Genomic DNA, 11,728 nt, shown 5'->3' with positions numbered 1-11,728 from the left:
TATGCTGCGGTGCCCGGGGAGCAGTTGGGGGTTCAGTGCCTTGCTCAAGGGCACCTCAGTCGTAGTATTGCTGGCCCAAGACATAAACCCACAACCCTAGAGCTAGGAGTCATACTCTCAAACCACTAAGCCACAACTTCCCCAATTAGCATTGCTACTGTATTTATTTCCTGTAGTCCACATCTTTCTCTGTTGGATCAGTCTGCTGCTCTGCTCCATGTACTTCTTCTCTCAGCTGCACCAGATCCAGCTCCATCTCTGAACTTCTTCATGTCACTGATGACGCTGTGCAGAAGGGAGATCTCCTCAGTGTCATCACTGGATTTCTCATTTGTAACTTGATGGGTGGAGATGGAGGTGTCTTCTCCCTGTTTTGGTGTATTAGGGCTGGTCTTGTTCAGCTGAGCTTTTCCTTTCATTTGGAGGAAGTCCTTTTTTTCAGATTGCCCTGAATCATTACATTCCCGTTTTTGTATGGGTTGGCTGTTATCATGGCGTCTGATTCTGAAAATTTGGAAATAAACAGTATGCTGACTTGTTTTGCATATACATTTTTTTTGCTTTTTTTTTCTTAGAACATAACTAAACAATTAAATGTTGCTGTATAATGAAAATATTTATGTTTTTGAAAATATTTATCATTTGTTTTGTAAACTCATTTCATAAAGTCAGTAAGTTACTTTTGACATGGAGCACACATCAAGTGTGTGCATTTGGCATTTGAATTTCTTGCACTTCACACACATGGTGCTGGTTTATCTGTCGCGCTTGGATGGGCACACCTCACATCTCTTCCTTTTTTCCCCCCTATCATCTGGGTTCACTCCTTTATTTTCTGTGGGTCTGACTCCAGATGCACGTTTCTACCCTCCATGTTCAGAGTCTCTTTGGTTAGCTCAGGTTTGTCATTTGTAATTTGCCATTAATTTTGAACACAATGATTTAGCTTTTTGATATGTGTTTGGTTAGGGTTAGAGCACTTTTAGAAACTTAAACTTTAGAACTGGAGCTGATGCCTGACATACATGAAATATTTTTTTATTTTATTTTGTGTCTGTACAGTTTCTCTTGAATAGCTGTCTATGTAAAAAAAAAACAGCATGTTGAAACTTTGCATGCATGTCCATGATGATAAATAAGAAAAAGTCACAAAATATCAATAAAAGAAAAAAAGGTTTAATATTATTTCAGGTAGCTTGAAAAATAAATGATAGGTAATTTTTACCATCTGTGGCTTACAAAATATTTTTCTATATTGAAATAAGTGTGGAAATCCTCATTTTTTAGCTTCATAAAGTAGTAAAAAAATTAAATAACAAAATATAACCAAGAAATGCTATTATTTTGGGTCTTTACAGTTTCCTTAGAGCGTTAAAATATGCGGGTCAAATTGATCCGCGAACATCACGAACATGATAGTAATTTTGTGTGTATTTGTCAAAAAACACCAGCATGTTGAAACTTTGCATGCATGTGCATGATGATAAATGAGAAAATATCAAGAAAAAAAACATAGGTTAAAGCTGCGGTAGGGAACTTTTGACGCTCTAGTGGTTAATAAACAGAACTGCTTGCGTCTTGCGGAAGAACATCGTGGCCGGAACTACTTCTCTCTGTTTATGTCTATTAAGAATCACAAAGGTACTGGGTTACTCCGCCGCGGTATCCCCGAAGCAATCTAAAATAGTCAGAATATAAAGTCTTATTATAGGTGCACCCTAGTGATTCAGGACAAGCTAAAAACACGGTTTGGAAAATGGATTCATGGTGTACTCGCTTATTATATACATTTTTCTACATTTTGAACACAAACAAACTTACAGACCGCAGCTCTGATTGGTTATTTTTTACCGGGAGCGATGGAGTTTCTGCAAATGGCAATAGGACCACTGGGAGGAACCAGAGGAGCTTGATTTTTTTCACAGATTATCTGTCTCATATTCTACTGTCAGGACATAATGACAGGTTTAATAAATATGTAAAAAAAATACATATAAAATACTGTTTTATACAAAAGTTCCCTACAGCACCTTTTACCAGTATTTCCAACAACTAGAAAATCTAAACGGGTCAAATTGACCAACAACATAACACAAGGGTTAAGAGTTTTCTTTTCTTTTCTTTTCTTTTGAGGCAGTTTTATGACCTTTTGGGCCACTCTCAGCTAGCTGTCCTCATCCTGGTGGGGTCTACTTTCAAGTAATATTGGTTGTAGGAAGTGTTTCTAGTCTTCAATTAATAAAAACTGAATGTCTGTCTTGTCTTAAAACAACATTAAAGATAAAACAACCAGAAGCTCGTTTTCTTGCTGCTGCTCAACGGAATCCCCCCCCCCCCCCCCTCTCTCTCTCACCTGTCTACATTTTTTTAGATTTAATAAAATAAAATAAAAACACTGTATGATTTCTAAGCTGTTTTCCTCATGGGGACCAAAAATGGCAAAATCCTTATCCTTTTGGGGACCTGTTTACCACATGACATTGGAGCACACACTCACACACAGATCACAATCATGTACCAGCACGAAAAATAAAAATATATATATTTATGAAGTCAGCATTGTCTTTGAATGTCAACTATGTGAAGCATCACTTTCAAAATCACACAACATCATGTCAACAACCATTTAGAGAACCTTTTAGAACTTTTACAAGTTTAGAAATATAAAACACTACGTAACAATTTTGTTGTTGTTGTTGTTGTTTTGTTTGTAATTGTATCTAACTGAGATACAAATGTATGTTTTTATGACTTTAAATCTTTATATTTCTGTTCGCTGAGCTCAAAGCAACAGTTTATTCCTCAAAACAGACTAGATGTGGATCATAATCTACTGGCTTGCTTTTTGTGTAAAATCATCAGCTGCAGTAGTGGCATTAGAAACGCTGATAAAGACAGCATTTTAACATGACATAGAGGAAGTAAATAGACAACTGTTTAAAAGGAAATGGCGAGAAGTTCCTTAAGACTCAAAATAAAACCAGAAGAAGCAGAGTAAAGACTCACACTTGCTGAACGAGTGAAGTGTGTTTCAGTGAGTTCAGACAATCCGTCATGATGTTTCCTTTCTGCTTCTGTCTTTTCCTCTCTGTGCTTCATTTTATTGATGGTAAGATTTATAAATAATTTTATTCTGACTGAATTCAGAGTAATTTAATTCAATCATTTGATTCTGTGGCAGTGCGTAATGATTCAGTTGAGTATTGTTATCTTTCTTTACCATTTAAACTGAAGTTTTCATAAAGGTATATCGTCTCTAGACACCTGACCTTAACATAAAGCTCAACTTGAGTCCCCTGTTCAGTAAAGATTAAATCAACTAAAGGTTATGATTATGAACATATGACTTGTGAAAGTTTATTACACTTTAATGCATGTTGCATTATTATTCTGTGATGAAATCTCTGCTGTTACTTCTTCCTGATGTTTATGTTAATCTATAAAACTCACATTAATCCGTTCTGAAAGAAACTGTCTGTCTGCAGCATGTCATGTTTCAGGTCATGGAGACCGTAAAGAAGTAACAGGTTACACAGGTGGATCAGTCCTGCTGCCCTGCTCCTGTACTCACTCTCAGTCTACAGTCAAGACTTTCACCTGGAAGCGCCACTACAATAGAGGAAACCAGTGGACTGAAGTATTTCAAGATAAGAAATACAAGAACAGACTGAAGCTGTTTAATCAAAGTTCTCCGGCAAATCTGTCTCTGCTCATTTCTGACCTCAGAAAGGAGGATGAAGGGTTCTATAGGTGTTATGCTCCACAAACGACAAGTACATATACGGACATTAACCTAAGAATTCAAGGTAAATAAAACATTTAGCCTGAAATACTTATCTCTCAAAATAAACCAGATGTTTGTTTTCCATAAATGTGCAGTCAGTATAACAGCTGTGAATGTGTTGTCAGGGTGTGATCTGGATCAGAATAAACGTGTGGCTGAGATAACGGGACACTCAGGAGAGTCTGTGGTTCTGCCCTGCTCCTGTACTGAACTACAGGCTAAACCTGAACAACTTACATGGACATTTACTGCCCCAAACAAAAACTCTGAAGAGATTTACCCATATGAACAGAGCGAGAGAGTCACAGGTCGATTAAGACTGTTAAATGAAATCTCTCCTGGAAATCTCTCTCTACAAATATCAAATCTGACCAAAGAGGACCAGGGAGAATATCGCTGCTCTGTCTCGTCTCAACAGCACATCAACATCAGACTCCGTGTTCAAGGTAATTTTTAGATGCGTTGCAGTCGTGTCTGTGAACAAATTCAGTTTTACATTGTTCTTGAAAAAAGATGAACTGCTTGAAGAAGATGAAGTTCTAAGAAAATATTGGTTTATAATTATATTGTTTATATAATTTAAGAATCACAAATTCACACAATAAATACAACCGATGAACCTATAAAACAAGAAGAGGAACCTACAACTAAACTAGATTTGGAAAAACAACGTAAGTAGCAGCCTATTACTGTTTAGAGGTGATTTCCTATTTTTATATTGAATGTCTTTTTGTCTCCATTTCTTAAAGTGTATATTTTGTTTTTCCACAGTCTTTATTCTGCTGTCGGTTCTTCCAGTAGTTTTGTTACTGGCTGTACTGGCCTTGATCTACTGGAAATGCAGAGGTACACAAACACACAAATAAAGTATACTTTATATGATGGTAATATAACGGTACACACTTGAATGAGAATGACCCCTCAAACCCTTGTTTTTACTGGGTTTTTTACAGTTTTTTACAGTTTTTATGGTAAAAATTTATATTTCACAGCATTTTCACTGAGATGTTTTACTTTCAAGGAAGAAGAGACGTCCAAAAGACGACCAATGATGGATTAGTGCTGTGTAGTGAAAATGAGAAACAGGTAAGCACAAATATACTGAAACACATTCAGAAAATTATTAAATATATTCATACAGTACACTTCCAGTGTGTGTGTTTACAAGCTGAATGAAATAAAGAGCAGCATGTAAATGTGTTCTGATCATGTCATCTCTTTCTTTAGGGTGATATAAATCCTGAAAGTGTAACTCAACGAGAAAACTTAAAACAGGACGAAAATGTGGTCAGTCAGAGTGTCTGTGTGCATAAATCCATATGTACATGCAGGTATTTTTAACTAAATATGTCTTTTCCAGTCTCTCCAGGATGAGGTGACATATTCTTCTGTTGTCCACATTAAGGCTGACACCAAACCAGCTCACAAACAGTTTGTCATGGCAGAGTACTCGGAGTACGCCAGCATCAAATGAAGTCAAAATATGCCATTTTAGGGGCCAATTATGCAACAAAACTGCAGGTTTTCCTATTCTTTCACAAGTTGAAAAACAAAAACAAAAAAAGATTCTACTGTTAACGTGCAGAATTGAACTGTGCGACCACTGAACAAAACACTGCATTTCGGCAATGACTAATCTGAATGCATCTGATTGGCCATTGCATTCATAGGTTCTAATCTACAGAATCGTGTTTGATTGGTTTTAATGCACAACGCTGTAAGAATGCATAAAAAGAAATATTATACAGCATGATTAGATCTCAATTTAATATGGCAATCAACACTTTTTGCAAACACAAATTATTCACAAATAGCTGTAATTGGTTTAGTTTAATTGTCTAGGGGCTGGTTTTTTTATTATTATTATTATTATTATTATTACAAAACAACCCCAACCAACCAGCCCATGTCCTGTAGGAAACCTCACTCAAAGTTTAACTTAAACTTGACATCCCTGGTAAAGTGTGTTTTACAATTTTAAAATACAGCCAGTTCTCTCGTGAATTTGGCCTCATGATAACATTTTTGAGCATCTTACACAAGAGGCTGTAATACTATTCATGTTATTTTCTAATATTACCATATTTTTAATTGCTAATACCATGTATCATGTAAATATGCAGTTTGCTAATGAGTGAACAAAAATAAAATATAGAACCTCTGTTGAAGTGCTAACTTTAATGTTTATGGATGCAAAGAGTAGCTTTTAGCGCTGTCTAAAGATATAAATATAGATTGGCCTTTCCTAAATATAAGTGTTCAGTGTTACTGTTCAGCTTACTTGGACCTTGCTTGTTAAAGATCTAGTATAACCTCTTAAGACCCTGCGGCCTCATATGAGTATATTTTTGTGAATTTATCTAAACCTGTACAGGACACAGTTTTAATCTGTATGTCCTGTACAGAGCACATTCAGGACTTTTCAGAGATTCCAAATGATTGGATGTTTCACGATGACCACTCCCTCTCCTTTGTCATCAGAAATGTCTGAATTATTTTAGTGACACTCTTATGGAAATATGATAATATTTTGTAATTATCATTTGAATTGTGTGTCATAAATCAACATCTCAGGAGGTTTTAAATCAAATTATATGACTTTCTGTTATGAAACTGGATGCTGATTTAATATGTCCTCATATGAGGGCATGGGATTAAAAGCATTGTTTATTACGCATTTTGGGAGACGTATCAAAATAATAGGGAAATAAATTATATTTCAATATTCAATATATATTATTATGAAAATGTTTTTAATTATTACTCCCATTATTACGCTTCTTGTTTCATTACATTGCCCCAAAAACACATTAATATAAAAATATTAGATTTAGTTTATAGATATATTGTATATAATGAAATCCGTTTATAGTCACACATTTTGCAAAAAGAAAATGTGTATATTGAATCACTCCGTTATAACATAGCTGAGAAATATGTTTATACAAAGTTTTTTTTTTTTTTTTTTTTTTTTAATCTTGAAGCCTAAAAATTTATTGTTGATTTTAAAAAAATCTATTGTTTTCTCTTGTTTGAACTTAATGAAATTAAAATTCAGCTAAGCTTTCTTTTCGTTCAGTAAGACTCCACTGATTTATCTGGAATAATGCTTTCTTTGTTTCAGTGTAGCTCCTGTATTACACTGTTTTTAAATGTCTTTACTGTGACTTTTGATCAGTTTAACTCATCCTTGAAGAATAAAAGTAGTGATAGTCCCAAAGTCTTATTCATGTGTTGCTGCATCCATTATGCCATAATCATCAAGTGCTTTAGACTTTCTGGAGTAAAATAAAGGATAGTAATGTGTTTAGGCCAATAACTGAGAATTAGTTATTAATTACAGTTCACACCATTATGTCCCTTTTTCAATCCTTTAGTAACACTTTACCTTTAAAACTTCAACTTTTGAAAATAAATATTTAACATATAATTCAGAACAGATCACATTGGGGTCCACAGTTCTGACATTACAAAATGCTTTTATTTCACCTGCTTTTCTAATTGCATTTTTCATGCATCAGCAAGTTTAATTGGAAATTGTCAACAAAATTTGAGTGTAAACTTCATCACCCACTGAGAAAATGCAATACAAATAGAATTATTGTTTGTGCAAAGAATTCAAATTATCTATGTCATTCACACTTTTTAGTGACCTAAAAAGAATTAGTATTAGTACTCTGAATTAGTATTTTTTTTTTTACATAAAATTTAAAAATCCTAAAGGTTTGTGTTTACCACAGGATTAAATGAAAACTTGGTCTAACATTTTTTGCACCCCACTGCATTTTTCACAGTAAATATTTCTAAAGGTGCCGTTGACGTAAAATTTTCACCAGATCTTGGTAACAACCCAAGTAATCCATCCATACATATAAAATAAAACAAGAAGTTCAGAAATTACATTCTGTGTAATAAAATGGAATGACCGCCCATAAAATATTGAACTACTGATATTGATTTAATACAGTGACAAAAGCCTTTGTTGGTAATGACAGCTTCAAGACACCTGTTTGGAGAAACTGGTGGCATGCACTGCTAAGGTGGGATTTTGGCCCATTCTCGCACAGACACTTAAAATCTAGAAGTTTCTTTGGGCCTCTTCTATGAACTCTAACCTTAGTTCTTATTTTCTATTGGATTCAAGTCAGTGATTGGCTGGCCATTCTAGCAGCTTTACCTTCTCTCTCTGAAACCAGTTGAGAGTTTCTTTGGCTGTTTGGGATCATTATCTTGCTGGAATGTCCACCTTTGTTTCATCTTCATCATCCTGGTATTGTAGGTGTTGGGACTGAACCAGATAATACAAATTTCCTCTGACTAGGGGCAGGAGTGTCCTCGCTTTCCGTGCCTTTTTGCTCCTTTCTTCATGTGTTCAGTACTTTTTTCCCGTGTCATTCCATTTTATTACACATAACTTTGATTCTGAACTTATGTTTTGTTTTGTTTGTATGTATTGGTTACTTGGATTGTAACCAACATCTGGTGAAAAATTCAAGTCAACAGCAACTTTAGAAATATATTTACTGTGAAAAATGGTGATGCATTCAATACTTATTTTACCCGTATATTTCAGGGCAGATATTACATAAAATTATCATGAAGTGTTACCAGTCACCCCTTTATAAACTACCATTACATTCCAGTTTATATAACGGAACAACAGATTGTGCTCACACTAATGTATATTCTAAAATCATCAAAATTTATATGCATAGGCCACTTTACAGTGCTGACATTGCCTGGTAGTGAAAGTGTTTAATTTAACATAATTATGTCTTCATATTTAATCTGATTGGCTCCACAAAGTGGCTATTAAACCAAAGTCTGTGTAGCTATAATAAAGACTAGTTTCTGTATCAAGCTAATGTGTGGCTTAGTTTCTTCTCTCACACTGTATAAAATTTGTGATAACATAACTGCTTTAGTGTCCCCAAAATGCATTGTGTTTGTTAAATCCGTAGGTTAATCTGGTGTCTTTGAATGCCAGGATGAATTTGAATGAGTGTGCACAGTATGGTACGATCAGCAGAGTTCAAATTAATCCGATTAGGGAATTACAGTATTCCAAAACACATTTTTACATAATCTTCTTATCGAAATACTTCTTCTCATTTGTTGTAACAGCTGTGCACAATCATTAAGCATTCAATCACTAAACAGACAAAATATTGTTAGGATTAACAATGGTGGAAATCGAAGATATAACTTCCTGATACTCAAGGCTTTTCATGCTCAAATGGAAATATTCAGTCCTCTGCTTTTGAGAGAGAGTAGAGCAATAAAGACAGAGAAACATAGCAAACATGCAGTAAGGAGGTTAATGACTGACATATCAAAGGTCTGATGGGTATTAGCCCCTACAACACAGGTACACAAAAGACTCATAGGTACACAAAAGTTCATATGATTTTTATAAAAAAAATAAATAAAAAAAAAACTACATTTCGGCTCGTAGACTGCTATAAGTATCAAAGAGGCCCTAGAAAGAGAGTGTAAAAGGACAGTCTGAATGAAACTTTACATGTTCAATTAAAAATAATCTAGAAAAAAAGTGAATGATAAAGATAAGCATATAAATCAATCTGTTATCTCTGTATTTAGTGAAGCATAAGGAGAGAAAATTGGAGGAAATTTTTTCAAGTCTTTATTTACTCAAAATGTCACAATAATACTGAAATTTAATTATGCTCCTTTTTCTTTGCTATTTTGGGTAAACATAAAACTAAGCCTTTATTAACTGTACAAGGCTTACATTTCTTGGGTGTAACTAGACAAAATGTGATAGAAAACAGTGTTTCATATAAACATATTAGATATTATAAAGGTAATTGATATTGATGACATGAAAGTCTCATCTTTATTTCCTCAGAATCATCTAGCTTTTACAAACTCCAGCCAAACAACTTTCTGACAATCCTCCTTGTTACTCTTCATCTGTAACCATGGAGACGGTGGTGATCGTGGCCATAGGTGTACTCTCCACCATCTTCTTGGCATCATTTGTGGCGCTGGTTGTTGTGTGCCGTCATCGTTACTGCCACCCTCCGGACTTCCTGCACCACTTCCATTCCAAGTATGAGTGGATAAGACACGACCTCATTCCCACACTGAGGATGAAACAGGCATAACCAGTTTGCATTCCAACATTTCATTCTTAGCCATGGTAATAATGGAAATGAGTTTTTTAATCTCTTTCTGTACCTCGTGTATTTCAGACCTACAGTGGACCTGATGGGAGCGATGGAGACTCAGAGTGAACCGTCAGAGCTGGAGCTGGATGATGTGGTCATCACCAATCCTCACATTGAGGCCATGCTGGAGAACGAAGACTGGATCGAAGATGCCTCGTATGCTTTCTCACCCCGTTCATCCTCACAATCATAGTACTTTATTAATAATACTATTCTAGCTATGACACTTTATTGATATCTTTTCCTTTCCCTCAGTGGTCTTGTGTCCCACTGCATTGCAATTCTGAAGGTAGACTTTTGTTCTCAAATTAAGCATTTTCAAGACCAAATACGCAATATAATATAATATAATATAATATAATATAATATAATATAATATAATATAATATAATATAATATAATATAATTTAGAAAAATGCATAATACTACTGTTCAAAAGTTTAGGATCAATGTGATTTTTTAATGTTTTTGAAATATCTTTCTTTTACCAAGGCTCCATTTATTTAATAAAAAATGCAAGTAAAATAATAATAATGTGAATGTAATAATAATAATGATAATAATGTGAAATTATTTCAATTCAAAATCTTTGATATTTTTAATATATTTATTTAAGTGATGTGAAGCTGTATTTTCAGCATCGTTACTCCAGTTTTCAGTGTCACATGAAGTTGATCAGACACATCTGAGAGTGTGGGAACTGACGCTGAGCTGCTTTGTGCCATCACAGGGTGGATGATGTGGTTCGATCTATGTACCCTCCAATGGACCCCATTCTTCTGGATGCCAGGTAACTTCTTATGCTGGCAGGGACTACTACATGTTTACGTTTTTTCAAGGAAGTGCATTGACTTTACCAACTCGTTTTTGGACCAGGGCGACAGCATTACTATTGTCGGTCAGTCACTTGGTACTGGTGACATGAAACACCTGTCACATGTCTGGCAGCCTGGACTGGATCGACCAATCACTGCATGCCGCTGAGGATCACATGGTCGTGTTTAAAGTTACTCAAGAACATGTGCACGAATGCACCTTTAAAGAATATGATATTTAGTGGATGATACCTCAGCACATCCATGATATGAGAGAGAAAGGCATCTTAACTTAGCCGTACTTTCAAACTCACTCTTTCACTGTTTGTCATTTATATGTCGGTTACAAGTTTAATCACTAGTCATACTGTCTGATATGTCCTCATGCTGGATTTATATGTAGATGTTGATGACAAAAAGAGACAATCGAACGCAAAAAAAAATGGTTTCGCTAAATAATGTATAAACCAAACAAGGTCTGTATTTTCTTCCGTGTCTCTTTTATTTGAGACTACATAGTGTATTTTTTAAATAATATAAAATGTTTCAGATGCAGAAATTGTGGGTTATTTCCTTTTTTCCCAGTTCAGTCTTTTTTAGTAAGTATTAAGTCAAGTCACAAATTTATATGTCACTATCGTACAATCATGTCAAGTTAATAAAGCACTTTCATATTAGTGTTTTTCTCTTATTTTTCACTCTCATGATGTTCAACGTTCAAATGTTTGGTTTCAGTAACACTTTGTTTTTGTTTTTGTTTTTTTTTATGAAGTCTCGACTATGCTCACCAAGGCTGCATTTATTTGATCAAAAATGTTTATCTGAAATATTAATATTTATTCGAGGGTTTTAAATAACCATTTAAAATGCAATTTTTTAAAGATTTCTTAATGAAGGAAAAGTTCAACAGCATTTATTTGAAATATACTTTTTTTGTA

General features: G+C 34.6%; 2 protein-coding genes across 3 annotated transcripts; both read left to right on the top strand.

Annotated features, from left to right (window-relative positions):
• Positions 1 to 2,853: 2,853 nt before the first annotated feature.
• On the top strand, positions 2,854 to 9,779 carry LOC113047343 (uncharacterized). Of its 2 annotated transcripts, XM_026208703.1 has the most exons (9): positions 2,854 to 3,109; positions 3,486 to 3,806; positions 3,910 to 4,230; positions 4,369 to 4,455; positions 4,556 to 4,630; positions 4,806 to 4,870; positions 5,012 to 5,071; positions 5,145 to 5,305; positions 9,654 to 9,779. In XM_026208703.1, the coding sequence occupies exons 1-8, from the start codon at positions 3,055 to 3,057 to the stop codon at positions 5,256 to 5,258; spliced, it is 1,098 nt and encodes a 365-aa protein (XP_026064488.1). In that variant the 5' UTR covers positions 2,854 to 3,054; the 3' UTR covers positions 5,259 to 5,305; positions 9,654 to 9,779. The 2 variants fall into 2 exon arrangements, with proteins under 2 accessions (XP_026064488.1, XP_026064489.1); XM_026208704.1 differs by lacking the exon at positions 9,654 to 9,779 and having other exon boundaries at positions 5,145 to 5,326.
• LOC113047344 (transmembrane protein 98-like) lies at positions 9,691 to 11,585 on the top strand. The gene is made up of 5 exons (XM_026208705.1): positions 9,691 to 9,857; positions 10,000 to 10,131; positions 10,231 to 10,264; positions 10,614 to 10,765; positions 10,852 to 11,585. The coding sequence occupies exons 1-4, from the start codon at positions 9,727 to 9,729 to the stop codon at positions 10,662 to 10,664; spliced, it is 348 nt and encodes a 115-aa protein (XP_026064490.1). The 5' UTR covers positions 9,691 to 9,726; the 3' UTR covers positions 10,665 to 10,765; positions 10,852 to 11,585.
• The last annotated feature ends 143 nt before the right edge of the window (positions 11,586 to 11,728 follow it).

The sequence above is a fragment of the Carassius auratus genome, chromosome 28, assembly GCF_003368295.1.
Source record: "Carassius auratus strain Wakin chromosome 28, ASM336829v1, whole genome shotgun sequence".
Taxonomy (NCBI): domain Eukaryota; kingdom Metazoa; phylum Chordata; class Actinopteri; order Cypriniformes; family Cyprinidae; genus Carassius; species Carassius auratus.
This window is presented reverse-complemented; position numbering and strand designations above follow the sequence as displayed.

Excerpts from the sequence above, each read along its gene's own strand:
- LOC113047343 (XM_026208703.1), top strand. The coding sequence starts at position 3,055 with ATGATGTTTCCTTTCTGCTTCTGTCTTTTCCTCTCTGTGCTTCATTTT. Across the intron at positions 3,110-3,485 it reads TGTGCTTCATTTTATTGATG|CATGTCATGTTTCAGGTCAT; the intron begins GTAAGATTTATA and ends GTCTGTCTGCAG. Across the intron at positions 5,072-5,144 it reads TAAAACAGGACGAAAATGTG|TCTCTCCAGGATGAGGTGAC; the intron begins GTCAGTCAGAGT and ends TGTCTTTTCCAG.
- LOC113047344 (XM_026208705.1), top strand. The coding sequence starts at position 9,727 with ATGGAGACGGTGGTGATCGTGGCCATAGGTGTACTCTCCACCATCTTC. Across the intron at positions 10,132-10,230 it reads GACTGGATCGAAGATGCCTC|TGGTCTTGTGTCCCACTGCA; the intron begins GTATGCTTTCTC and ends CCTTTCCCTCAG. Across the intron at positions 10,265-10,613 it reads ACTGCATTGCAATTCTGAAG|CATCGTTACTCCAGTTTTCA; the intron begins GTAGACTTTTGT and ends CTGTATTTTCAG.